Source organism: Drosophila ananassae, chromosome 2L, assembly GCF_017639315.1.
Source record: "Drosophila ananassae strain 14024-0371.13 chromosome 2L, ASM1763931v2, whole genome shotgun sequence".
Taxonomy (NCBI): Eukaryota; Metazoa; Arthropoda; class Insecta; order Diptera; family Drosophilidae; genus Drosophila; species Drosophila ananassae.
Window position 1 is genome coordinate 29,134,680 of NC_057927.1, and position 25,207 is coordinate 29,159,886.

Below are 25,207 nucleotides of genomic sequence, written 5' to 3' on the forward strand. Positions count from 1 at the left end.
TAACCCAACGTGTCTTCTTTAAAGATGTTACCTCGCGTTTAGTCAGCCTCACAACTTGTGTACTCCAAGGAAGCCATCTTGGACCCTTTAATTGCATTAACGATGCGCCCCTTGCCTTAACTGATTTACTTGTACTTCAGTACGCTGATATTGTAAAGCTTTGTCTTCAGTATAGACTCACTTTTGTCCTGTAATATGCACACATATATATCGACCACCCACTGTACCAAGAGTACTAAAAGGGTACATACTGTAACACTTTGTCGCAGTGTTCACATAATTCAAGGTCTCGGTCATAGACCTAAGTGGCCAAATATGAATCGACGGCTGTGCCTTTGCTGCACGACGAAAAGTGCATATGTCAGCATAAATGTAACACGAGCGTACTTTCTCTATGGGAACGATCAGGTCAGATTAACTCAGGTTAACGATCTGGGTGTTCTATTAGATTTGAAACTTAAATTTACCGACCATATATCTACCATGGTTAATAAAGCTATGGGTGTGCTTGGTTTTAGTAAAATATTGTCAAAATAATTAAATGACCCGTACATAACTAAAACGTTATATACATCATTCGTCCGCCCGATTCTTGAGTATGGATCGTGTGTCTGGAGTCCTCAATACGGAGTACACGGAGATCCCATAGAATCTGTATAAAAAAACTTCCTGACCTTTGCCCTTAGGGGACTTAATTGAGATGCAAATCTCCACCTCCCCTCTTATCATAGTAGACTTTTGTTAATCAACTTATCATTAATAACATGTTGATAAGATTATATAGAAGCAAATTGGAGATAGTGGGTCATTGGTGTCACCAGACAACATATTTTTCCTTTTAAACATTCTCCATAATACGCGATGATTGGTATCTCAAAAGTTTTGATATCTTCATTGACTATGAAGTTATGCATTTTTTAATTAAAAAATTTTTTTTTAATTTTTAACTTTTGATATTTTAAACACCAAAGGTTCCGCTATAGGATATAGTCGACCGATATGGCAGCTATAGGATATCTCGGCCCGGCCGTTCCGACTTACATATATACTAGCTGCAAGGAAAAGAAGGATGTGTGCAAAGTTTCAACTCGATAGCTCTAAAACTAAGAGACTAGTTCCATCTAGTTCTAAGAAGCCATTTTGGACCACTACTTTTTACACTGTTTATGCTACACTGTTACTTGCCCCTTGCCTTAACTAATTCACTTGTACTTATGTATGCTGATAAATTCACTAGTGCCCAGTCTAGGTTTTAATCCGATTTGGATAAACTTCGAAATTGTTGTTTAGCAAAAAACCTAAAGCTTAATTGATCGAAATTTAAGCTCATGTCATTTTATCGACGTAGCCCCTACCGGGCTACGTAGTACGTACTTTGTCTATGGGTACGCCTTGGAACGATTAACTCAGGTTAACCGGTCGTTAATCCTATTAACAGATCGGGTATCCTATTTGATTTGAAACTTAAATTTACCGACCATATATCCACCATGGTTAATAAAGCAATGGGTGTGTTTTGTTTTATAAAAGATTTATTAAAAGATGGTCAAAAGAATTTAATGACCCGTACATAACCAAAATGTTACATACATGATTGGTCCATTTGATTCTTGAGTGTGGATTGTATGCCTGGAGTTCTCAATACGGAATACACCGAGATCTCATATAATCTGTATAAAAAAGACTTATTTTCTCCCTTAGAGAACTTAATTGGGATGCAAATCTTCGCCTTCCCTCTTATCACATTAGACTTTTATTAACCAAATTACCTTCTCTTCGATTGCAGTCGTCGCATGCAGACGTGTTTTTTATTGTGCTCCGGGAAAAAAAAAAATTCAATAAAATCATAAAAGTGCAGTGACTGCTCTAAGAAATCTACAATAACGCGAAAAGACGCTTTTTGCGATAAAATCGCTAATGTTTATATTGATTAATTAATTAATTAATTAATATAAAACACAACACTTAAAACTCAAACTAAATCAACCTCGACTGCAATGAGTTCAAACGACGTTCGCACACAACGTCAAAGTGAGCTAGACGAGAGACGGCTCTCAGTACAAAGAAACAACGCGTACTTCTCTTTTAAAGCAACCGAAAATCATGCAAGCTCCGATCAAGCTCGGTCAATTACCCCCAACTTGACCGAATTCTTAAACGTAGAGAGCGAGAGAGCGCGTTCCTGCTCCCCCTCGATACCATCGATGTCTCTGCAGCCAAAGAGTGCAGTAACTAGCACCTCAATTTCTTTGACAACGTCAACAGTAACAACAACAACAACCGCAACTGTATCGACAGCGCGTTTAACGACGTCGTCAGCTAGCAGCGCAAATAGTAATACGTCCGCGCTGCCCGAAAACCAAAACAAATTCCAAACGCAAAATAACCCGTGGCAATGCTAGCCTAGTAGCAAAAGAAACGCCCATTAACTCAAACCGATTTAAAATCTTGGCAGACGCCGATGAGGTTGAGGCGGTCGAATCCACTGAAGTTGGGAAAAGGAAGCCAAAACCTCCGCCTATCTATATACGCGAAAAAAGTTCCAATGTTCTTGTCAACAAAATTATTGAGCTTATTGGTAAGGATAACTTCCACATAATACCCCTTGTAAAGGGCAACATTCAAGAAACAAAAGTTCAAATGAAGTCTGAAGATAACTATAGAGTATTATCAAAATATCTTACCGAGAATAAAAAGAACTTTTACACGTACCAGCTAAAAAGCAGCAAGGGCCTGCAAGTCGTACTTAAGGGCATAGAGCCCGAAGTAACGCCTGCAGAGATAAAAAAGGCGCTACAGGAGAAGGGTTTTAGCGCCAAGACAGTCTTTAATATCCTTAACAGGGATAGAAAGCCGCAGCCACTCTTTAAGGTTGAGCTTGAACCAGAAACCAAGCTCCTGAAGAAATACGAAGTGCACCCAATATACAATCTTCAGTACCTGCTGCACCGCAGAATTATAGTTGAGGAACCGCACAAACGCAATGGCCCGGTACAATGTGCGAACTGCCAGGAATATGGCCATACAAGGTCATACTGTAAACTGCGCCCGGTGTGTGTAGTTTGCGGAGAACTTCATGACTCCGCACACTGCCCAGCGAGCAAAGATGACAGCAACTCGAAAAAGTGCGGCAACTGCGGTGGCAATCACACTGCTAATTATAGAGGATGCCCAGTCTATAAGGAGCTGAAAAGTCGCATCCACCAGAAAGGAATAGCTGCCCGCACCCAAAATGGACAGTTCACGGCGTCCAGATCAAACCCTGAAGTCTTCTTCTCGACTGCAGCCAGATCCTCACTAGGACCCATTAACGTTGACAAAAATGTGACATACGCAAGCGCCTTAAAATCAGGACCGGCGACACCTGCCTCAAGAAGCTCATTTCTGCAATCAGCATATCAAGAACCGAACACGGCTCAGCAACATCAACCAACAGAGCAGCCAAAAAGCAACTTTGAAGCTATGATATGCAGCCTACAACAAAGCCTGACGGAATTTATGTCGTTTATGCGCACAACTATGCAAGATTTAATGCGAAACCAAAATCTATTGATTCAAATGCTGGTTTCACAACAATCCAAATAATGGCTTTCCTACGGATATCTACGTGGAACGCTAACGGCGTTTCGCAACATAAACTTGAGTTAGCTCAATTCCTACTCGACAATCACATCGATGTAATGCTGCTTTCGGAAACACACCTCACAAACAAATACAATTTTCAACTACGAGGATATTCATTCTACGGAACAAATCATCCAGATGGTAAAGCACATGGTGGGACTGGAATTCTAATCAGAAGCCGCATAAAGCACCATTATCAAAACAAATTTGCTAAAAACTACCTACAGGCCACATCTATAAATATACAACTAAATACTGGCAACCAACTTACACTAGCCGCCGTATACTGCCCCCCTCGCTTCAATATAGCTGAAGATGAGTTTATGCAGTTTTTCAACACACTTGGAGACCACTTCATAGCAGCAGGAGACTACAATGCCAAGCACACACACTGGGGATCCCGTCTCGTGACTCCAAAAGGGAAGCAGCTCTATAATGAAATTATCAAAGCCAAGAACAAGCTCGACTATGTTTCTTCTGGCACACCAACATACTGGCCGGCAGACCCAAGGAAACTACCAGATTTAATAGACTTTGCGATTACCAAAAACATCCCTAAAAATCTGATAAGCGCCAATTGCCTATCGGATCTTTCATCTGATCACTCGCCTGTCCTGTTCATTCTACTGCGACATCCAGGAACATTGGAACAACCATTAAAATTGACCTCACAGAAAACCAATTGGGTTAAGTACAGAAAATATATCAGCTCACACATTGAGCTAAGTCCTCATCTCCACGATGAAGCCAACGTAGACAGCTTTGTTAATTCACTTGAGTCTGTACTCGTCTCTGCAGCTCGAACCTCAACATCGCAAACTATAAATACACAAAGTAATAAAAAGACAAATCTACAAATCGAACAGCTCGTCCTCGAAAAGCGGCGTTCACGTCGCGAGTGGCAATTCCACAGATCGCCATCTACTAAGCAAAGCTTTAGACATGCCTCACGTCAACTTACTAAAGCCCTACAGCAAGAAGAAGCTTATGTCCACCGCCGCTATATAGAGCAATTGTCAACTTCTAGTACAAAACACTCACTATGGAGAGCTCACCCAACTCTAAGCTCACCGAAAGAAACAGTGATGCCTATTAGAAATCCCACAGGCGGCTGGGCGCGCAGCGATGCAGACAGAGCCAGCTCGTTTGCCAATCACCTCAAAAATATCTTCCAACCAAATCCGGCCACTAGTGCCTTTACTCTGCCGACTTTACCATATGAGCCTCAGCTTCAACATGAACCAATCGAGTTTCGCCCAAACGAAATCGCTAATATCATCAAAAACCAACTAAATCCGAAAAAATCACCAGGCTGCGACCTCATAACTCCCAAAATGATCATTGAGCTTCCATATTGCGCCGTCTGCACTATCACCCAGCTCTTCAATGCCATCGCAAAACTTGGCCACTTTCCAGCGAGATGGAAAAAGTCAATTATAATAATGATAGCAAAGCCGGGAAAAGACCACACAATTCCCACGTCGTATAGACCTATAAGCCTACTTTCATGCTTATCTAAACTCTTTGAGAAATGCATTCTGACTCGAATAAACACATACCTAAGGATCCAGGAAGGAATCCCGTCACATCAGTTTGGGTTTCGTGAAAAGCACGGTACAATTGAGCAGGTCAACCGGATAACAGCAGAAATTCGGAATGCATTCGAAAAACGCGAGTACTGTACCGCAATATTTCTAGATGTCTCTCAAGCATTTGATAGAGTCTGGCTAGAAGGTCTAATGTACAAAATCAAGACAATGCTCCCTTGTAATACCCACAAGCTTTTAGAGTCTTACCTCTACGACAGAAAATTTGCTGTGAGGTGCAACACTGATATATCTGACGAATTCACTGTTGGAGCTGGAGTTCCTCAAGGAAGCGTACTCGGACCAACATTATATGTTCTCTACACAGCAGACATCCCGACAAGCACACGATTAACAACATCTACGTTTGCTGATGATACAGCTATTCTTAGCCGCTCAAAATGCCCGATGCAAGCAACTGCGCAGCTAGCTCTTCATCTGGTGGATGTTGAAAAATGGCTATCAGACTGTCGAATTAAAGTAAACGAACAAAAATGCAAGCACGTTACGTTCACCTTGAATAGGCAAAACTGCCCGCCCCTTACGCTAAACAACACCCTACTCCCGCAAGCAAACGAGGTAACATATCTAGGAGTACACCTCGATAGAAGACTCACATGGCGTCGGCACATAGAAGCTAAAAGAACCCACCTAAAGCTAAAAGCCAGCAGCCTTCATTGGCTTATCAACGCTCGGTCTCCCCTTTGCCTTGAATATAAAGTCCTGCTGTATAACTCGGTACTTAAACCTATATGGATGTACGGCTCCCAGTTATGGGGGAATGCCAGCAATAGCAATATTGACATAGTCCAGCGAGCTCAGTCGAAGATCTTGAGAACAATCACCGGGGCACCTTGGTACGTTCGCAACGAAAACATACATCGCGACTTAAACATTCTTCCAGTCAAAGATGTGATCGCAGAACAGAAGGAAAAGTACTTTAGCAAGCTATTGTCGCACCCTAACCACCTGGCGAGAGGTCTAACAAGGTTGAGTAACCAATCACGACTTCGTCGGAATGACCTACCCACCCAGCGACCGTCTTGAGGAACGTGCAACCAGAATGCAGTCTTAGTCTACTGTTAGTTAAATGTTAATGTTAAGATTTGAAAACTTATTGTTAGTCTCAAAATTAAGAGAAGATCCAATAAATAAAAGCAAAGTTTAATAAAAAAAAAAAAAAAAAAAAATTACCTTCGCTGACTTCCTCCTTCTCTTCTATATAAGCTTATTAATGGTGATGTAGACATGTGGAATACAAATGTCTTTACCATATATAGTTGCTTTTCTCTAACCTTAACCATTGTATTCTCAACGCATTATCTGACCAACTCTCTTCCTCGTAATATTTTACTCTATTCTACTCTACGCTTACTCTATCTAGGATCAATCCCCGCGATTCAAGCCGTACGGTATGAGGCAGTGACCTTCGGTGAGTCGGGCGGGAGGTGGCCTACACGTATGCACTGCATACTATGCAGTGGGAGCCCCGCGAAAAAAACTTGGATGAAAAAAAGGAGACTCATTGGTTTGTATGATTTATCTTTTTCTGGCTTCGGATCATGATTATGATTGAGTGTTTCATTGTTCGGGAAAGAGACTAAATTTGTTAATGCCAATAAAAAGTTTTCTCTAACTTATTATCCAAGATAATAGTTTTTTTTACAATTAAGGTGTGATTTGATCTCAGGTGACTTGTTTGGAAAGATGTTCCTTCAGATGTTCCTTAATTACTTAGAGACGTTAGTGTTCTGGAATGAAATCTGTGTGGAGTGATCGTTGGTTATGGTTTGGCTTATAGCAGGTATTATGAACTTGCCAGTAACTGCATTTGGTTTAAAGATGTTGTGCAGGTGTTCCCCAAAAACGTTAGCTTTTTCTGTATCGCTCATGCAGAATCATTATCCTGTTCTTGCAACGGTGTTTTAGCTGGAATCGATGGAATTATATGAATGTGAATTTTTAGAAACCTAAGAGCGCTAAGCAAGTGATCGTTTGATAAATCAGATCGGTTATTTTCATTTGGTGTTTTTGGAGGGGTGGTCCTTGGATCTGATCCGTCGCTGTTTGTCACAGCCACTGAACCTTTTGATGTACTTTGAACCCCACTTGGCCACCGAAGAACATTAGCAATAGACAATCTATGTGTTGAGGCAAATTATATTGTCGGTTCTGCGTTAGGGGGTCTAGGTGCCCTTAATGGAGGGTACTGGAGGACATCGGCAGGTCCAACAGCTGGCGTAGTGTTGTACCTCAGAGGGTATGTTTAAGGTAGTATTATTGCTTCCCCACAAATTACCCATTTTCTGACTGTTCCATGTTCTGACGTAAAATTTACATTCGTAGAGTCAGTTTTTTATCTTGCTCATTTTAGAAGCATTTTCGTTTTTTTTCGGGCTGCTGTCTAAGCGTTTTACATTTGCATACCTATCAAGTTCAGTTTGTAGCATAGGTCGTTAAAGTGAATTTTTTGGTTTTAGATGTGCCTATTGCACAACCCATTATCATTGTGAGAGCAAAACTCTCCTTTGTAACAGTACTAATTGATGTTGACCCAGCGGTCATCGTCATCATACTTGCATAGTTTTGCGAATTTTTTACGGAGTAATTGGCTGCTGGGGGAAATCAATTTGTTGAAAAGTAGAAAGAGAAATGTTAATCTGCCATATCCGGACGTGGTTCTTCGATTGCTTTCATCATATTGCCTATATCTTTGACCTTTGATATAAGCTTGAACTTTACGCGAAAAGCTAAAATAGATTGAATTATTTTCGGAGTATATTCGACCTATATAGTTCATTGAACTATACCCGGCTTAGATACACAATTATTCTTCAATATTATTTCTGCCGCGCTTTAAGAATATTCATAAATATATTCTCTTCCTGAGTTCTATTCTCTTGACGCGTAACCGTTACATCATTGTTAGTCTGAAGTTGTTATTCGTCACGGCGTCTAGCCTCACTCGTATATATCTTTGGTTACGTCTTCTCTTTGACTGATCGAAACGTGCTTCTTTACCACAGCGTTTCCAACTTGCACTGCTAAAAAATGCGAGTTTGGAAGATCCATTACTGGTGATTCATGCTGACTTTGCAATAACTGCTCACATATTAAATTGATCTCCAAGGAGAAAAATTCCAATAACCACCTGCTGGCGGTTTAATCGGTACCCCTGCTTCTCATGTCTACAGAATGCTCCTGTTGTTCCGTCTCCTAGGCCTCTCACTGGCATGGCGCCTGAAATAAAATCTTCTGCATTTGCGCTTAGAGCTGTTGCACCATATTTGTCCGCCTTAAGCCGAATGCCACTGTGCATGATGTCAGGAGTCAACTCTTAAACCATCTTAAGGTAGCTCCTAATAAATTAGCTTTTTTTAAATTTAACTTTAAACATACGCGTAGTTTATCTTCTTTCAAAATAGTATTACCTGAATCCTACCTTGAAAAAGTACTTGATCCGAATGTCTGAACACAGTATTTTGCAAGAATTTTTAGCTTAAGACTCTCTAAATCCCAACTATGCCGATTCTGCTCAAAAAAACTGAAAATGCCTGAATGCCCACTGTCGCGAATCGATTATCGATATTTAGTATTTAAGTAGAATTTTTTTATTGTGCACTCGTGAAGAGATTGGGCACACTAGGATAGAAAATAATGGCGCGTGTGGTGAATTTGTCGTTGATGCCATAGAGTGTGGGAGGTTAAACTGCGGAAAGATTTTGTAATTTTATCATTCTTTCTTACTCTGACATGTAATCCCCATTAGAATAAAACATACGTTGTACGAATACACATTGGCTTGTGTTTTAGAGGCGGATTGCCCCATCGCCGCCGTACATATGTTGAAGGCATCTCCCACCCGAGAGACGACAGAAGCTTTTATTCTCAGTCAGGCGACTGGCGACAATGTTTTGAAACAGCACCCTGATGAAAGGGTTGATCTTGCCTGGACGACATGATACACCATTCGCCCAGAAGGAGTCCCCGACTAAACCAGTGACATAATATCGCAACGCAAGTAGATGGCAGCGTTTTGGCCCCGCAACCGAGTGTAGGGGCGTCGCAAGCCGGCGGCCGAAGCAGTGAAGCCCCGGCGTCATCAGCTCAGCTGGCAGCATCTGGAGCCCCCAGGAAACCGATGGTGGCCGACCTCATGGAAAGGATTGCCGAGCTAGAGAAGGAGTTGGAACGCGCTCGCAGCGCTAATATGGAGCGCACTGACCCCGTTATGTCGAGTGAGGTTGGGGTAGATCAGCCGCCATTTGCAATCGGCCTGACCGTACCCAACCCAACAAGTGTTTATCATGCGGCGTCAGAGAGACCGCCATCATGGAGCGGATCTAAAACGGTACCGTGTTCGCAGAACTGTACCACGAGGATTAATCACGCATTGCCACCGGCACTACGGTTACAGCGCATGGCTTCGGGCTACACAATGAAGTGACCGGCGGAACATCGGTACGAGCGCTTTCTCCTGGAGACGGTGCTTGGGCGACGAGTATTGGAGGAACTGCACGCTGGGCGCCACGAAAGCTTCCTGAACTGCCTACGTTCGGAGGGAAGCCAGAGGACTGGCCCATTTTCTACTGCGCGTTTACGGAAACGACGCAAGCGTATGGTTGTACGGACTTGGAGAACAACCAAAGGCTACTGAAGGCGTTAAAGGACGACGCGCGTGAGACGGTGAAGTCGTTGTTGATTCACCCCAGCAATGCGAATGCAGCGGTGGAGCAGCTGCGTTTCAGATACGGCCGACCGGAGCAACTAATACGCAGCCAGCTCAACAGCATTCGAGATGTGCCTGCAATTACGGAGCACAATCTAGGAAAGCTCCACACACGTCAGCAACCTCAAGGCTTTCCTACAGTCAGCGAAGGCGGAGCAGCACCTGGGTAACCCTATGCTGATGGAAGAATTTGTGGCTTATGCTTCATGTGCTTGCAAAGCGGGCATATGACTGGATCCTGCGCTGCGTCAGGAGAGTGCCCCGTGAATGGATGCAGGAGGAAGCATCAACGTCTTCTTCATGAGGCAAACAATGAAGGCTTCAGGAGACCGCCACAGCGAGGCGGCAATTGGAGAAGCTACAACCGGCAGGCAGTCGGACCGAGGAAAGGCGTCCGAGTAAATGAAGGAGCAGCCTCATCCGTGGATGCTTCTGCGACGCCGGAGAGAAATTTGAGCTGTGTCGACGAGGACCGAGAACGACTTCTATTGACGGTGACGCTATACGGAGGTGGGAAGCAGGTGGATACGAACGCTCTTCTGGATGAAGGTTCTTCGGTGACGATGGTCGACAACGAGCTGGTTGCAGAGCTAGGCGTACAAGGAGTACGTCGTCAGCTGAATGTTCAATGGTTCGGAGGCAGGGCCACAAGAGAGCCTACTAACGTGGTACGTCTGCAGATCAGTGGAGCAGGCAAGTCCTCCCGACATGTGCTGAGAAACGTGTATGCCATTTCGAACTTGGGATGAAGGGATGTTAGGAGAGTGAACAAGGACGCTCGATTACCAATGAAGCCCTACGTAAATGCAGTGCCGAAGCTGCTTATTGGTTTGGACCATGGACCATGGGCATCTAGGACTGCCATTGAAAACGAGACGGTTTGCCAGCGAGGGACCGTACGCGGCCGCAACCGAATTAGGATGGGTTGTTTTTGGACCTGTAGAAGGGCGACGAGACACGCCATCACCGAGGTCTTGTCTGCTAACCACGTCGTTGGATGATAACGTGGAACGGATCGTCGAGGACTACTTCGAGATCGAGAACTTCGGTGTGAAGGCGGCGCCAGCGGCCGCAGCCAGCGACTACGTGAGGGCTCAGAAGATCTTGGAGGACACTACGGTGCGAGTTGGCCGCCGATACCAGACGGGATTATTGTGGAAAACGGATAACATTGTGCTGCCACGTAGTTATAATATGGCGTACAATAGATTGATCAACATCGATAAGAAAATAAAGCGAGATGGGCAGTTCGCCCATGAATATTCACGGATTGTGAATGATTATGTCGACAAGCGATACGCTCGGCGTCTGGAGCGACAGGAGATCGATTCGGGAAGCGATAGAACATGGTACTTGCCACATTTTGGAGTGGAGAATCCCAACAAGCCAGGGAAGATCCGATTAGTATTCGATGCAGCGGCACGAGTGGGAGGAGTATCGCTGAATTCTGCGCTGAGCAAGGGGCCGCAAGACTATAAGGCCTTGGCATCTATCCTCTTCCATTTTAGGGAAGGTGCCGTCGGAGTCTGCAGCGACATTAAGGAGATGTTTCACCAGGTGCTGATCCGACCCGAGGATAGATGTGCGCAACGATTTCTGTGGAGAGATGGGAATGACCAACGGGACCCCGACGTCTACAAGATGTGCGTGATGACCTTTGAAGCAGCATGCTCACCGAGTGCGGCGCATCATGTGAAGACAGTGAATGCCAAGCGATTCCTGGATTCGGATCCCAGAGCAGTCAAGGCCATCGTGGACTACCACTCCGTGGATGACTATGTGGATAGCTTCGCCACAGAGAGCGAAGCCATCGAAGTATCTAGCAGAGTAAAGAAGATACATGCAGAAGGCGGTTTTGAGGTTTGCAAGTTTTCGTCCAGTTCGCCTACAGTGGAGAGGATGCTTGGACCCAGTGATCACGCCCAGAGTATTGGATGGGGTGAGGCCGAGCAAAAGATTTTGGGAATGCGGTGGCAGCCAGCCACGGACGACTTCAGGTTTCGAGTGAAGTACCACAAAGTCGCCCTCGTCGTGTCCGATGGGAAGAGAATTGCCACAAAAAGGGAATTCTTGAGTATGGTCATGTCAACGTTCGACCCCTTGGGATTTTTGTGTTGTCTAATGATAACAGCGAAGTTGTTGTTGCGAGAGGTCTGGAGAAGGAAGATCTCATGGGATGAACCACTACCGGATGAGATGTACAACGCCTTTATGGATTGGCGTAAAGAGATGGAGAAAGTGGAACGTTTTCGGAGCCCACGTCACTACTTTGGATCTGGGCTGGTGAAGACTATCGAGATGCACGTGTTTGTGGATGCGAGTCAGTCGGCATTCGCGGCAGTGGTCTACTGAAGGATCACGTATGAGGACGGCGACGTGCAAGTGAGGTTCGTGTGCGCAAAGACGAAGTGCGCACCGATGCGTACGATGACAATTCCACGGTTGGAGCTGCAGGCAGCAGTTCTAGGAACGAGATTGATGGAGACAGTCAGACAGGACCATAGTGTGCCCATTGCAGAGATTGTGCTATGAACGGACTCGTAGACAGTGCTGCGTTGGATTGGCAGCACGCACAGGCGCTACAAGCAGTTCTTAGGGAACAGAGTAGCCGAGATGCAGCGAGTGTAGGCTGCACAGAGCACGGCCGATGCCGCCGATTATGGGACTCCTGCCAGAGGATCGTCTGGAGGCCAATGGCTGGCCGTTTAAGAGCACGGGCCTCGTCTACTTTTGACCACTGCTAGTGACCGTTGCTCGGCACCAAGAGAAACGGTGGGTGGCCTTGTTTACGTGCCTGACGATCAGGGCGATTCATTTGGAACTGGCACATGACCTGTCCACGGATTCCTGCATAATTGTAATCAGGAATTTCATCTGCCGTCGAGGGCCTGTACATAGGCTGCGCAGCGACAACGGCAAGAACTTCGTTGGAGCGGACTGAGAGGCCAAAAGATTTTCGGAGATCTTCGAACCCGAGAGGATCCAGTCGGAGCTGTCAAGTAAGGGCATTGAATGGATCTTTAATTGCCCAGCGAACCAGTCAGAGCGTGGAGTCTGGGAGCGAATGGTGCAGTGCGTGAAGACGGTGCTGCGTCACACAGTACTGGAGAGTTTCCTGATAGAGGCGGAGAATATTGTTAATTCTCGTCCGCTCACCCATTTGCCAGTGAGTGCGGACCAGGAAGCCCTCTTACCCCAAACGATCTACTCAAGGGAGCAGCTTGCCCACCGGATACCCCCGGCCTGGATTAGCCTCGTTAAGGAAGGAGCTACGCGCAAGCAGTGTCGCGTGGCAAGGATGTTGAGGAACCGCTTCTGGAAGAGGTGGGTCTTGGAGTACCTACCCGCGCTGACACGGAGAGAGAAGTGGTGCCGCAAAGAGAAGCCGATTCAACGAGGAGACATCGTCTTCGTTTGCGATCCAGCCGTTCTGCGTCGAGACTGGCGTCGTGGAGGAGACCTTTGCTGGAACGGATGGTGAGGTCAGACGAGCCCTCGTTAGAGCCATGGATGGAGATCGCTGGATAACGCGCCCCGCTTCAAAGTTGGCGGCTTTGGATTTGAGTGAAGGGGTTCTTCACGGAGGTGGGGATCTCGCGGATCGATTATCGATAGTTTAGTATTAAGTATTAATATTGGAATTTGTATTGTGCCCTCATGAAGAGATTAGGTACACTAGATAATATGGGCGCGCTCGTGGTGAGTTTGTCGTCGAAAGCCATGGAGTGTGGGAGGTTATACTGCGGTAATTTATCTTTATTAGGATCACTCTTTTGTCTCTAATTTGTACTCCCACCAGAATAAAACATACATATATACATGCATACACTTTTGGCTTGTGTACTAGAGGCAGGTCGCCCCATCGCCGTATGTTAAAGGCAACTCCCACCCGAGTGACGACAGGCTATATAGGATATAGTCGGTCGATTCTTATGAAATTTTGTACATTTTGGTCAAATATAACATATATGGAAAGTCCCAATCCTCCCCAAAGTCCCCCAACCCCAAAAACACCAAAGTTATGGCATTTCCGATCAATCAGTTATATGGCAGCTATAGGATATAGTCGACCGACCCCAGCCATTCCGATTTATATACTACCTGCAAGGAAAAGAAGGATGTGTGTAAAGTTTCAACTCGATAGCTCTAAAACTGAGAGACTAGTTTGCGTAGAAACCGACAGTCAGGACAGACAGACATGCTTATATCGACTCAGAAGGTGATCCTAATCAAGAATATATACACTTTATAGGGTCGGAGATGTCTCTCTCACTGCGTTGCACACTTTTGACCAAAATTATAATACCCTCTGCAAGGGTGTAAAAACTCCATGGAACTAGCGTAGTGTTCTGAGCACTACCATACATGTCCCCTTGGTGTCTTAAGAATTTTTGGAAAGAACAATAAGCCGCTCAGCTGCTGCGTCACCCGTTGGCTCATCTGGATCCCAATCCCTTACGTTGCCCTTTCTCATTTCGACGAATGGTACCAGGAACATAACAGTGTTTTTCTAGGAGCCAGCCTGATGCTAGCTCTGGTGGAGTTCTGCATATTTGAAATTATTATGAGTGTGCCGGCCTGGCATCCGAAAGGGCTTTGGTGACAGGCTGCAAAGGACTGCCGATCGAAAATCGCAATTTTCCGTTTAAAATTCACACACAATTTTCAAGAAAAAAAGTTTATTTTTTATAAGGTGGATGCATTTTTTCAAATTATCGTGAATATTGTGAAATCGTTGTGTTGTTGGTAAATTGTTTTGAATTCGAATATAAAAATAGACAATGTTAAATGCATTTTCTGTTAACATAGCCGTCCTCTTAAATATTTTTTTACAATTTCCTTGCACAAGATGTTTTATTTATTTTGCATCAAAATGTTTTCTATCCCACAAATCCCAGACTGTAAAAACTGTTTTTTACCTACGTATGCCTCTTTCGCTCGCTCTCACCCATAGCTTCAAAAAATTGTTTGTCGATCTGAGTACTAGACATGAACCTTTAAAAACGTCATAAATATAATGGGAAAACCACTGCCAATAACATAACAAGCACATTGCCAAGTTTTATTATTATACTCTTTTTACTATGCATTAAATAATTTTATATATATTTTACCAATTGCGTCGTCTCAATTGCAGAATAGTTGTTATTTGAGAATGCTGATATAACGTTCAGCAAGATAATGTAATGATTTACTTGGAACTAGTTCATGAGCAAACCACAATCAGCTGTTACCGCAAAAATAATAACAGACGTACATATGTATATATATACACACATAGGTAGTCGCTTTTGTTTTTTTTACCTACATATGTCTATTAAAATATTCTGATATATTTAATAAAAAATGGGTATGTTGTTAAAAATGTAAAATACCTATTAAGGTATACGAAATAATTACCTATTTACGCAATTTCGTAAACTTTTTTTTTGTTTCTCGTTTTAAAGTTAAATTGATAAGTTATATTTCAAATTATTTTAAAGGTGAAAATAATATATCCTCCGAGATAAAATTGGAAAACCACTTCACATTAAAAGAAGAATATACAAAGCTTCAACAGGACTATGCTAAATTGGAGCAAAAGTACAATGATATTGTTGCAACGCAATCATGTGGAGATTACACAGGAGAGCTAACAAGTTTCTCGACTAGACTTTCATTAACCGCTGCGTCGTTATATGGGCGTAATACATATTCAGATATTAACATTCGCACCATATCGAAAATCTTCCCGGCCCATAGATTTGTCCTTCATGCACGATCTGAAAAATGGCAAGATGATGCATTATGCAGCATTCATGAACTTGACTGGAGTGACATAGAGGAAGATATTGTTTTGGTTCTTTTACGTTGGATATATACAGATCTGGTCGATTTGCACCATGACGGTTTAACTTTGGACTTAATTAAAGTTGCACATCGATTTAGTTTACCAACTCTCTTGGGATTATGTGAAAAAGCATTAGTCTCTTCAGCCGGAATAAGATCTTGTGTACGTTTTTATTGTGTTGCCGAAGAAATAGGAGCATCTACGTTGTTAGAATATTGTTCTGGAATAATATCAACGCATTGGAACGATCTAACATGTGAAGACTTTGAGCATATGTCAGGTCCGTTACTGTTTAAAATGCTTAAGAACAAAAGCAAGAATCCACTCCATTCAGCTGTAAAACTCGAAAGAGAAGACGTGGTTTTATTATGCATAAATGAAAATAGTGACACAGTAAGTAATATATGTCAAATTTAAATAAAGAAACTAGAATAAAACCTTTTTGTCACTCCTCGCATAATTTCACCTGATCCATTAACTCGAACCCTTAACCTCTAGTCATAAAAAGATAGTTTTGTGGGAAGTTATTTATTGAAAGAGTCCTGCTAAAGTGTTAAAGAGAGACAAATTTTCTGGATACTGTTATCCCCCCTTGGCAGAAGGTGATGATTGGTTTATGTTAAAATAGTGTTCGTGGGTAAGTTTTGTGTGGCCTTGTCTGGGGCGTAGTATTTATATATATACCCTTGCAGAGGGTATTATAATTTTGGTCAAAAGTGTGCAACGCAGTGAAGCAGACATCTCCGACCCTATAAAGTATATATATTCTTGATCAGGATCACCTCCTGAGTCGATATGAGCATGTCCGTCTGTCCGTCTGTCCGTCTGTCTGTTTCTACGCAAACTAGTCTCTCAGTTTTAAAGCTATCGAGTTGAAACTTTGCACACATCCTTCTTTTCCTTGCAGGTAGTACATAAGTCGGAACGGCCGGGATTGGTCGACTATATCCTATAGCTGCCATATAACTGATTGATCGGAAATGCCATAACTTTGGTGTTTTTTAAGTTAGAGGGTTGGGACTTTCCACACATGTTATATTTGACCCACATATCTTATGTACAAAATTTCATAAGGATCGGCCAACTATATCCTATAGCTGTCATAGAACGATCGGAATTGGCATAACTTTGATGTTTTTTAAGATAGAAAGATGGGATTTGGTAGAGATTCTGATTCTGAAACAATCTGATCTGCCAATTTTTATAAGGATTTGCCGACTATAAACGATCCGCTATATATCTAATAACATAAGATGGGTGGCGCCACCTAGCGGACTGCGACTGAACTGCAAGGGTATATCAACTTCGGCTCCGCCCGAAGTTAGCTTTCCTTTCTTGTTTTATTTTTTTTTGTCGATGTGCGTGTTGTCCTTGGGTGTGTAACATTTTGTTTTTTTTCGCGTATTGTTAAGAATTCTGACCTTAAATGTTATTTGATGTCTGTTTAATGACTCTCGGCCACAAATCACCATAATTTTTTGACAAAGATCTTCCAGAGTATTTTTGCAAAACAGCAGTCTGTAAGAATTTATTTTTGTTTTCTCAGTTTTTGGCTTAAGAATTGGTAACATGAAAGCCTCATTTTGTATGCTTGTCGTATGTGCCTGTCCGAGCTGTCGGGTTTTCATGGTGAATGTGATTTTTAGGGGGTTCTTTTGATGATTGTGGTTTTATGATTGATCTGGCTGGGGTTCCGCGGGGTTCGGTTATGATGTCTAGATTTTTGAGTGTTGTTTTTCTGACGGTGTGTTGGTATTTTTGGATTCGAATTTGCAACTAATCATAATAACCATGGAACCCATGGATTTCATGACATACATGCGAGTACCTTTATAAGAGTTAATGTTTAACCAAATCTTCTGATAAAAATGGACTTTTGCAACACACAGCGTTGCTACGGTATGCTTCCACTCGAAATCTCCTAAATTTCATTCAGCTTTAATATAGACTATTCCGTATATAAACTTTAGGTGGAATAAGGTGTTGGAACAATTTTAGTTCAGAAAGTAGTCTGTAAAATTTAATTATAGAGTTGTCAAGTACCTTATTTTTTTAGAGCTCCAATTTAGTATGTTTTCTTAAATAAATGTATTGAAGAATCAATTGAAAACCCATGGTTCTTGGGACAGGAAATCGGAAATAGGCTCAAAATCTTAAATTCTTTGTCAACGGAAATGTTTTAGAGCGGAATTGCTTTGATTTCTGTAGCACACTTGGCCATAAAAAATTTATATGCACACAAATTTATATTTGTAATATAAGATATTTGCCATTGACGCTGTATATCCGAAAGTACACAGTTGACGAAGCACAGTTCCCAATATAAAAAAGTTAGAAAAAAAGCGTTGCTAAAGGAGGCTCTAATACTTCTCCCTCCATCGTACCTATTTCCAGCTAAGACAGTTGAATTCAGCTGGGTAACATCAGGCTCTATAAGGCTGGAAGACGGACGATCAGGTCGAAAAAGGCGCTGGCGTTGGAGCATAAAGATTGCAGGATCTTCTGAAGGAGAAAATAAGAAAATGGTGCTTGTCGGTATAACTCGCCGTGTTTCTCGAAAACATTTTTTTCGCTTCAAAAAATATATTACACAAATAAATATAAGCTTATTTATATATGGTCGAAATAGGGATAGGCTCTTTATAGGGATAGGGCATATTTACTTTATAGGGTTGGAGATGTATCTTCCTAGTAGCAATAAAATTCTTTGCTTTGAATATGAATTGGAAGCATATACATATTACCCGTCCAAATCCTCCCCAAAAGTCCAATATTGACTTACAACAAATTATTTATATTTGAAATTTTTTAGCTTTGTTTTTTGTAACTTGTATTAGTTTATTTGAGTCATAGGTTTTTATAAATAAAGTGGTAACTAATATAAATAAACAAAACAAATAATCCTTTTTGATTAAATAAGTAAGAACCAGCAGAATTGCATAGATTTCCACGGCAATAGCAATGTATTTTTGCAGAAACCGCAAATGGATCCGTTTTAATTTCATCGCATTTCTCACTATAGGCTTCCTGAACTGCATGGTCTTGTTTCCATTTTTTGTTACGAAAAATCTACAAATAAATTGATATCCCAAATTATTTAGTTTTTCGAATACGTATATGCGTATATGCTTATATAAAATATTTCACCTGTGTGGTATTTTTTTGCTGGGCACATCCCCTTGTGATTGTTTCCTGTGACTTTCCACTTGGCAGGTGTAATATTAGTATTGACTTTAGGCACATCGTTGAATATGGACATTGCACTATATAATCGGTTGAGTCTTTAAACCTTGAGCATAACGGAGTAATAATGGTTTCATTGTCGAGAACATATTTTTCTACAGCTACAGAACATTTGTAACATAATAATGCATCACCACACCAACATTTTCCTGAAATAGAAAAAATTGTCATATTAAATACCGATTAAGCACCCGGTACTCGTAGAGAAATAAGGAACAATTAGTTCTAGTGAATTTATGTTGGAAGGGAGAAGGAATCATCTCCGGCCCTATTAAGCATCAATGACCAAGTCGATATAGCCATATCCATATTAACGCGTATATCTCAGAGACTATAAAAGTTATAAGGCGCTGTCCATATATTACGTAATCATTTAGGGGGAGGGGAGGGGTCAAGGAAATGAATATGTTTGATTACATGAGGAGGGAGGGGTAGGAGGAGGAGGGGGAGGGTGTTCATCAAATGATTACTTTTGATTACCAGGGGGGAATGGGTCAAAAATCGCAGAAAACGTAATATATGGACGGCCCCTAAGATCCAGAATATTTTCCAAACTGGCTTTGAATTCAAACTATTGCCATGCCCAATTTATATCTACAAAACAAAATCCAGCCAAATCAGATTGATTTGTAGAGGAATTTCAGACTTTTTATCATGCATCACGCTGGATTGTCTTTCTTTCTTGTTTTCTCAAGTAAATATCTCAAATTTCGCCTCATGCCATAAAAAATATATTTTTCAAAGAATTGGGTGTGGTTTTCAAATTAAATTTAAATTTAAGATTATAAAAATATATCATATCAGCTGCTTACTTTTCTGCCAGGTGGCATCAGGCCAGGTCGGAAAGATTCCTGACAATTGTTATTGTAAATATCTCTGAGAACTATTAAGTAACTTTCAACCTTGTGTTTCGCCCCCAAATTTAATTTTTTTATAAAAAATCAGTAAAACTTTCTATACCAGTTGACAGAAATGACTAGTAAATTATATGTTGCTCATTAAAAAAACTAAGTTTATTATAATTCAATAAAATTAAGAAGTGTAACCACTTCCAGGTGTAAAAAAAAAATTATACGAACCTAATAAAATGAGTATAAAACCAAAACCATTAATAGTTTTGAATCTGAGGTCCATTATTATATTTACATCGGCAAATTATGTAAAAGTCCTGTAATACAACCAAATTATTTATTATTTAAAATACATCAGACTTTATGCCAAACTCTATTAGTAATTGATATTAGCAAAATAATTAAAATTTTTTCCAATACAGCTTTTTAAAAACTTTCTTTTTATTCCCTTGCCGAGGCTATTATAATTTTGTCAAAAGTGTGCAACGCAGTGAAGGAGACATCTCCGATCCTATAAAGTATATTCTTGACCAGGATCACCTGCTGCTGCCATACCACTGATTGATCGGAAATGCCATAACGTTGGTGTTTTTCAAGTAAAAGATGTTATATTTGGCCAAATTATCTTATCTACAAAATTTCATAAGTATCGGCGGACTATATCCTATAACTGTCATAGAAAGATCGGAATTGACGTAACTTAGGTGTTTTTTAAGTTAGAAAGATGGGAATTGGTACAGATTTTGGGCATTTTTGGTAAAGTAATCCGATCTGCCGAATTTCATAATGTAACTGAACGTTCGGAAATGGGACAAACTTGCTATTTTATACATTTTTATTAGAAAAATAATTTGATGAGGAAACTTTATACGATCTTATATATAATACATATATATAATAATATTAGCTGCTACTTAACTGCAAGGGTATTAAACTTCGGCTCCGCCTAAAGTTAGCTTTCCTTTCTTGTTTTCAATAGATATTATTTTTGAAAGGTATATGTACCAAGCCAAATTATAAAATGGAATCGAGCATGTAAAATCTGCGAAGATAAATTTGTTTTCTGGCGGCCTGGGTATAGTTTCGGGGTATAAATCCAGCATTATGTTTTGATAGCCACCGCAAATCTGACGTTGTCGTTCATAGTCCCTATTATTCCTTTAATATTTAATTTATTCCAATAAATAGATTGCAATACTTTTATTACGTTTTTGCACAAATTAAACCTATTTTCCGTTTAAGAAAGAATAATTGAATTTAAATACCCATTTAAACTTTAAAGTGAGCTTAGAGATACCTTCAGCATTTGTAAATGGTGTTAATTTGACCCTCGCTGAACACTGGTTGCACGATCCTAGAAAACGTCATGTTAAACGAAACATGGATTCAGTAAAAACAAGAAAGGAAAGCTAACTTCGGGCGGAGCCGAAGTTTATATACCCTTGCAGTTGAGACGCAGTCCGCTAGGTGGCGCCACGCATCTTATATTATAAGATATATAGCGGATCGTATATAGTTGGCCGATCCTTATGAAATTTGGCATATCGAATTATTTAACCCAAAGAGCAATCCACTGAAACTCCCATCCCTCTAACTTGAAAAACAACGAAGTTATGGCATTTCCGATCAATCAGTTATATGGCAGCTATAGGATATAGACGGCCGATCCTTACGAAATTTGGCAGATCGTATAAGTTTGCCCAAGTTAGAAAGCATAGAAAGTCCCATCCTTCTAACTTGGCAGCTATAGAATATAGTCGACCGATTCCGGCCATTCCGACTTATATACTGCCTGCAAAGGAAGAAGGGTGTGTGCAAAGTTTCAACTCGATCGCTTTAAAACTGAGAGACTAGTTTGCGTAGAAACGGACAGACGGTCAGACGGACAGACGAACATGCTCATATCGACTCAGGAGGTGATCAGGAGGTGAAGAATATATATACTTTATAGGGTCGGAGATGTCTCCTTCCCTGCGTTGCACACTTTTGACCAAAATTATAATACCCTCTGCAAGGGTATAAAAAGCAAGGGCCATGTCCTTGTTAAGCGAGGGCCAAGTGTATAAAGATTAAGAAAACCAATCTGCAATAAATTGTTTAATTTTTTAATAGCTATAATAATCATTTGCATCAATGCAGTGCCACTGAAAAAAATTCCATAAAAAAACCACAAACATTTACTTACGGGATTACTATGCGGAAATCGCATCGTGTATAGAAAGTTACAGGATATAGGACAGCAGATTGTTATTCGTACAATACATGATTGGATTAGTTAATCAAAAATAAAATCGTGGAAAACTAACATAAAGTTACGGCATTGCCGATTGTTCAGTTATGTCCGTATATGGCTATATATGTATGTATGTATGTAATGGCTATAGGATATAGTCGACCGACCAATACACGACGTGCAAAGGAAATTTAATGCTTGCAGAGTTTAAAAGCGATAGCTTCACCTAACTAATTGAATAGATCAATTAAAAATCCATTGCACACTTTTGAGCCCAAACCCACGTCAAAAAAAAGTTCCCTTAACTGTTGGTGCCACCATTAATAAATACATATATGTACATACATATGTAAAAACATATGTATCACATGTGGTGTAGACCACAGTTTTAGTTTGCGAATTTTTATACCATTTTAAATTTCGTTTACATGTATGTACATACATATGTACATATTTTTATGTAAATATTATAATTGAACATTGAAAACTTTACAATTGGATTATTTAAGACAAAAAAGTTTAGTTATTTAGTTAATAATACAAATAATACATTCATATAAAGCTCAATCATATACATATGTACATACATATGTAGATTATAAAAATCTTTTGTAAACGCATTAAATCGTACATCTATTTATACATACAAATGTTCCAGTTTTTCAACAAATATATCGCAGATGTGTATAATAAATTTAAGAGTTAAGCAATCGCGAATTGACATGGAATTAATTAATATTTTTTATATATTTGTGCACATACATTAGCTACTATTTGTTGAAAAACTATACACGATTACGATAATATGAAATGTACATATATATGTACATATCTTCGGAGATTGAACTAGTTCAATCAAACTTATCAAAACCTTTTCTAACCAAATTGAAGCCACTGTTTTAAGGGGGTTCTCTCGTGTGGCGGCCAGTTTTTTCAGCGACCAGTAATTAGATAAGGTTTTTCAAATTTTAATTATTTATTATATCTATATATATAAAAGAACATCGTGTTTTATGTTACACCACTTATAAATCAAGAACGGAAGAACAGATTTGAGTGAAAATTGGTAGGGAGGTAGCTTAGAGCCAGGAGAAGGACATAGGATACTTTTTGTCCCGTTCGACAGCGTTCCTCCCTGGCCCATACTTTTTTATTTAGGCAGACAGCTAAGAAGAAAATGTCAAATGTCAAAATGTCAGTTACAAACGAAGTCAAATTCATAGTCAGGCTCTCAAATTTAACAACGAACCAAAAAGATTGTGTTGCGCTGAAATCAATATTAAAACTATTTCTATTAAATAAATAATTAACAAGTGGATTGAAGTGAAGTGAAGTTTAATTAATAATGCCGCGACCAAGACGGTCGAATCTTTCCCGACAAAGCCGTAATGCAAGAAGAATACAAAATATTGCATATGAAAGGACTGAAGAAGAACGAGAAATTGCACGTGAACAGCGCCGCAATAGTATGGCTCGACTTCGTGCTTCTCAAATAGATTTCAATTTGCGACGCAGATATTTAGCTGATTTGAATCGAGCTGCGTTTCGATACGATTGCAGCAATGATTACAGCTTGCATCCTAGCGTTTGCATTGGGCAAATGGACGTTGTTTGCGAGTATTGTGGTGCATTAAAGTTTTCCGGAGAACGCCTGGATTATGCTGCGTTAATGGTAAAGTGAAATTGCCAGTGTTGACTCCGCCACAAGAGCTATTGTATTCATTGCTTTGCGGCGAAACACAAGAATCACGCCACTTTCTTGCAAATACTCGAAAATACAATAGTTGTTTCCAAATGACGTCATTTGGGGCAGACATTATCGAAGAAGGAGGTTTTAATCCGACATTTAAGGTATTTATTTTTGTACTTACATAGAATGTAGTTAAAGAATCTGGTTTTTATTTTGTAGATAGAATCGAGCGGTTTAATATCATTTCCAAATAATTTCTGTAATTTTGTCTCATCAAAAGACGAACTTATCAACAATGTATTTCCAAATATTATTTCTAACTACAAAAATAATGAATGGTTGAGTGAGCGAGCAATTTTAGCGGCTAAGAATAAAGATGTAGATGACCTGAACTACATAATTCAAAATAAGATCATTGGAACAATGCATTCATTCAAATCTATCGACTGCGTCACAAATGAAGATGAAGCCACCAACTATCCAATTGAATTTTTAAACTCTTTGGACGTGCCTGGCTTACCACCGCACAATTTACGCCTAAAGGTTGGCTCCGTAGTAATCATGCTTCGAAACATAAACCAACCAAAACTGTGCAATGGTACGCGTTTGGTGGTTAGTAAATTGATGAACAATGTAATTTACGCTACGATAATGATAGGAAAATTCAAAGGTGAGGAAGTTCTCATTCCGAGGATCCCGATGATCCCAACCGATATGCCGTTTGAATTTAAAAGACTTCAATTTCCGATACGTCTTGCATTTGCCATGACAATCAACAAATCACAAGGCCAATCCTTAAAAGTTTGTGGTTTAAATCTAGAACATTCATGTTTTTCCCATGGTCAATTATACGTGGCATGTTCACGGGTCGGAAGACCATCTGCGTTGTTTGTTTTTACGCCTGATAATAAAACAAAAAATGTCGTGTATCACAAGGTGCTTAAGTGAAGAGCAACCTATGTACTAAAATACAGAAATAATAATGAATGATTAAGGAGGAGAAACAAAGAATATTGTATACCCACAAGTATTACAGAATTTAATTAATTTGAAAATTATTCTTTTTTGTTTGACTTATTTTTTATGCGTGCAACAACAATATGCCACAGCGAAACGTGGCAGGGTACTGCTAGTTGTTTTATAAATTCTTTCAAAATCCCCCCACGATATCAAACATAATCACTTTCAGCCATAGCTTGCAAATAACTGTTAACCGATTCGAGCGGTCTTAAAATAAGTGTTTGTCACTGAGACTTTGAGCAAAAAGTCTGAGAGCAACCGATTGAGTTGCTCGTATACAAATTTTGCTCGCGCTCAGTCAAAGCACACTTTTTTCTGTTTTCGTTTGGTCTGCTCATTCTAGGACCGTTTGCTTGCGTTCGACGATTCAAAAAGTCTTGTGCATGTATGTGTGTATGTGA

The 25,207-nt window shown here is 40.6% G+C and overlaps 1 protein-coding gene and 1 long non-coding RNA gene across 13 annotated transcripts in view; one reads left to right on the forward strand and one right to left on the reverse strand.

Annotated features, from left to right (window-relative positions):
* Positions 1-15,104: 15,104 nt before the first annotated feature.
* The window catches only part of LOC26515379 (rabankyrin-5), a 95,062-nt gene continuing 84,959 nt past the window's right edge, over positions 15,105-25,207 (forward strand). For 2 of the 5 annotated variants that reach the window (XM_014905457.3, XR_006506862.1), the window contains exons 1-2: positions 15,139-15,289; positions 15,423-16,162. In XM_014905457.3, coding sequence (XP_014760943.1) covers positions 15,286-15,289; positions 15,423-16,162 — 744 coding nt within the window. In that variant the 5' untranslated portion in view covers positions 15,139-15,285. Of the gene's footprint in view, positions 15,290-15,422; positions 16,163-18,163; positions 18,369-22,942; positions 23,053-25,207 lie in introns of those variants that run through there. The other 3 variants (XR_004309761.2, XM_032449757.2, XM_032449758.2) reach the window with 3 other exon arrangements.
* On the reverse strand, positions 18,943-22,882 carry LOC26514730. Of its 8 annotated transcripts, none has more exons than XR_006506867.1 (4): positions 22,744-22,859; positions 22,049-22,055; positions 21,161-21,217; positions 20,147-20,180 (listed from the first exon to the last, which is right to left on the reverse strand). It is a non-coding gene; the product is annotated as an uncharacterized LOC26514730 (long non-coding RNA). The 8 variants fall into 8 exon arrangements; XR_004309764.2 differs by lacking the exon at positions 20,147-20,180 and adding an exon at positions 21,065-21,089; XR_006506866.1 differs by lacking the exon at positions 20,147-20,180 and adding an exon at positions 21,065-21,089 and having other exon boundaries at positions 22,728-22,809.